At 38.6% G+C, this 4,186-nt stretch overlaps 1 protein-coding gene across 1 annotated transcript; it reads right to left on the reverse strand.

Moving 5' to 3' along the window:
* Positions 1-2,812: 2,812 nt before the first annotated feature.
* Positions 2,813-3,262, reverse strand: LOC136830408 (uncharacterized). The gene has a single exon (XM_067089944.1). It carries the CDS (start codon positions 3,260-3,262, stop codon positions 2,813-2,815), a length of 450 nt encoding a protein of 149 aa, XP_066946045.1.
* Positions 3,263-4,186: the final 924 nt, after the last annotated feature.

Consider the following 4,186-nt stretch of genomic DNA (forward strand, 5'->3'; position numbering starts at 1 on the left):
ATACTGTCACACGCAGAGAGAGAGAGAGAGAGAGAGAGAGAGAGAGAGAGAGAGAGAGAGAGAGACTAGGCCTTATACATGAAGTAAATAATGTAGGTTCTATATGGAATATATAATTGTTTCAAACGTAAGCTCTAGAAGGAATGTACACATACTCCAGCAGGATACTATTCCCACTGAGGGACCTCCATTTCAAAAGCTGAGCTGGATTCTTTTAGGCATTGTCATATGTGGATGTATATGTGCCCATGAGGTATGTGAAATGTCCCATATTACCTTTCATATGTGATCTAGGGTTTTGGGTCTCTTGCAGCATGGGAATTAAATCTGTATATGTATATTTCCATATCTGTATGGTTCTATGGCTGCCTGTCGCTATTTGATGTATAAGGAAAATATCAATGTTTTTAGGTTATTTACTTTACATTTTTGGGGCAGTTCCTAAATAGGAGTCTTTTACTTCATTGAAACACACCAGGAATCATTTTTCATTTATTATTTTATGTTTTGTTCAATTTTGATATTTACATGTCCACTCAAGAGCATTCCTGCCTTGCTCACTGTTCAGTTTTCTTTCTCTTTCTAGAATTTTCTTCCATTTTCTGCTATCAAAGGTTTTTCTAACTGGCTCGACACCGACTCTTTCCTCAAGCTTCAAGAAAAGGAGAATTCTTCCACTTAACCGTAAATAGAACGAACGAAATTCTTTATAAAAAAGCTCGTTCCTACTGATTGCCATAGACGGCCTCCAAACCTAATTTACGAGAGGGAGAATTGAACATATTTCTTTTCCCTGGGTCGCCTCTGTAGCGTCAGCAACAGATAAAGAAACAGAATAATAAGTTTCTCAAACTGAAGAGGAACTGATAAAGAAGATTAGGTGTAATTGCTTTCAAGAATTGTCAACTGTGTTGCGAGATAATTTCACGAAAGGTAACCAAAGGAGTTTGTTGATATCAAAATAAAGACGAAACCTTAAGAGAGAAACTGATGACGGACGATCACCTCTTATCGATCAGAAAGAAACGGGAGGAATTGTGGAATAATCTCATCAAGAGAAGAAGAAAATAAGAAGGGAAACGAAGCAGAAGAGGACAATAACGATGCAGAAAGAACGAGGCGAAGAGGAAGGGCAGATGCCCCTCTTCCCTGTTGATGGCTTTAGAAAGGGAATTTCGGATGAGGGAGAAACTTATAAAACCAATGGAGGCAACAAAAGGGTGATGCGAATATGTTTAAATCTGACTTGGATATATCAGTATACAGAGAGAGAGAGAGAGAGAGAGAGAGAGAGAGAGAGAGAGAGAGAGAGAGAGAGAGGTGCATTAGCCACACTTTCAGACTTCCTAATAGTGACTTTATAACAGAAACATATTGAGTCCATTATATTTAAGATCCTCACCTACTCTGTTAAAATGCAGAGAGAGAGAGAGAGAGAGAGAGAGAGAGAGAGAGAGAGAGGGAGTGTGAGGTGTTTTAGCCATACTTTAAGACTTCTAGAGTGACTTTATCATCCCCTCCTTCGGTGCACCCATATCCCCAAGGACGTCAGCTTGTCATGGCTCACCACCCCTCTTTATTTCCGGCTCTCTGCAGCAACTGAGATGCAGACATTCTTCCACCAGTCATTCTCACCAATCCATCCATATATTTTTGTCTAGGTCTTCCTCTCGGCCTCCTTCCATTGATTTTACCAGTGAGAGAGAGATCTCTAGTTGCCCTTCTTTCTCACTCACAAACCATTGTCTACCTCTCACTGCATGGATTCTCTCTCAACTCCTACTCTCTCTAATACCTGCTCATTAGTTTTCCTTTCTGCCCATGGTATTTTCATCATCCTTCCCCAAAACCACGTTTCTGCAGACTGTAACCTCTCCTCGTTTGCCTTTCTCAAGGTCGAAGTTTCACAGCCACACAACAATACAGACCAATCAAAACACTGCTAACCTCCTCCTCAGATTCATAGATATTTTCGAGTTGGTGACTAATTTCTTGATCTTTCCAAATGCATCTTTTGCCATGGATATTCTCTTCCTGATCTCTTTTTCGCATTTTCCATTACTTGTGACAGTGTATCCTAAATAATTAAAACTACCGGTTTCTTTAACTCTTTCATTATTAATTCTAATATCTGTTCTTGGGGGGATTTCATCCTTGGTGATAACCATAACTTCTGTTTTCTTAATGCTTATTGACAGACGTCTTTCTCTGCTGGACTGGTGTAAAGTACTTATTAAAGCTTAAAGTTTATCATGAGACTCTGCAACAAGTGTTGTATCATCAGCATATCTGATATTATTGATATTGACTCCTCCAACCTTAATTCCTTCCACATCTCTGAGATCTCTCATTATCATTTCACTATATTAATTGAAGAAATCAGTTAACAACACACAACCCTGCCTTACACCTCTCTTGATGTGCAGTCTCTGAGACTCATCATTTTCTACTTTCACTGATGCCTCTTCCAATACCCTTATAAGGTCTACATGTCTAACCCAATCAAAAGCCTTTTTAATAGTCAATAAAACAAACATGTAGATCTTTTTTACTTCTCTTACTCTCTCTGTCAATATTCTCAAAATAAAATTGTATTTCTTGTCCCTTTATCTCTCATAAAACCACATTGTACATTGCCAATCTCTGGGAGTATCTTATTTCTTATTCTATTCAAAACAATCCTTAATATTATTTTTGTGATCTGACTCATGATACTGATAGGCCGGTGTTTATTGCACTCAAGTGTTCCAGGTGTTTTTGGCATTGTGATAAATGTTGATTTATACATCTGTGTTGCAGGCTCTCCATCTTCTTATATTCCTTCCACTATTTCCATTAATATATCAATGACGTATTCTAGCAGAACTTCCAACATCTCTGCTGCTATTCCATCATTACCTGTTCCTTTACCGCTTTTCATTTGTTTTAAAGATGCCTCTATCTCTGACCTGATTATACTTGGTCCGTCTCCGTTGTCATTGAAGTACAGATGTTCTATTCTGTCATCATCAAACAATTCTTCAGTATATTCCGTCCATCTTTCCAATATTTCTTTTGACTCCATTACTATGGTTCCATCCGCTTTTTTGATGCCAGTGCTGATATTTCTCTTCTTTTTAAAAGTAATTTCTTTCACCTTATCATACTTTCTCCGTTCATCCCTTTTATCCAACTCTTCTACCTCCTCACAAATCTTATCCATCCATTTCTCCTTTGCCTTTGTGCATTCCCTCTTAATAGCTCTATTGTCACCTTCTTTCATCCTCATTATCAAGATATCTTCTGTCATCCATTCTCTCAGAAGCTCTCCTTTCTATTTATTGGTATTGTTCATTTACCTTCTCTTGTGCATTTTCCATATTTTGCCACTTTTGCTGAGGATGTTGGAGCACTGGGCCTTCCTCCTTAAGCTGGTCATATCTATGCCAATTATATTATATTGTAGTTCTTCATTTCCTCTGTTTCCAATAATTTCAGTTGCCTCTTTTGATTTGGGTGTACTCTTCCTCCTGAGTTTTCAACTACCATCACTGTTGCTACAAGCTGTACGTGGTCACTATTACAATCGGCTCCTGGGTGAGTTTTCACTTGCTTGACAGAGTTCTAAATCTTTTATTGATGGTTAGAAAGTCTGTTGGTTTCTAACTCTTTCACCAGGAGCTTTTCCATGTCAGAGATGTCTTGGGTGGTGCTTAAACCAGGTGTTTGATATAAGCTGTTCTCTCTCTAAGCACACCAGTCTACAAATCTGTTTCCTCTCATTTCTTCTACCTAATCCAAAAGGTCCAACAATATCTGCTATTTCTTCCTTGTCCACCTTTGCGTGAGGTCTGTAATTACTTCTGTTCTTTGCTGCTCTCTTGCCCGATGTAACTGTAGATAAAACTGATCAACATCCTCTTCATCATGTTCAGACGTAGGTGTATATACTTGTATTATGCATATATTGAATGGTGTGGCTTTTATAGGCACCAACAAAATCCTGTGAGATACAGCCAATAGCCTATCGAACATGGTTTCATAGATTTGTCTAACATCACACCAACACCTCTCTCAGCACTCTGGCCTCCCGAGTATATGAAGGTTCCTCCTGTTGAAGTTGGAGAACATCCCATTCCTGGCCATCTAACCTCACTAAGTCCTAATACGTGTAGCTTAATTTTTTTCCATTTTTCTCTCTAAATGC

The sequence above is a fragment of the Macrobrachium rosenbergii genome, chromosome 46 (genome assembly GCF_040412425.1).
Source record: "Macrobrachium rosenbergii isolate ZJJX-2024 chromosome 46, ASM4041242v1, whole genome shotgun sequence".
Classification (NCBI taxonomy): Eukaryota; Metazoa; Arthropoda; class Malacostraca; order Decapoda; family Palaemonidae; genus Macrobrachium; species Macrobrachium rosenbergii.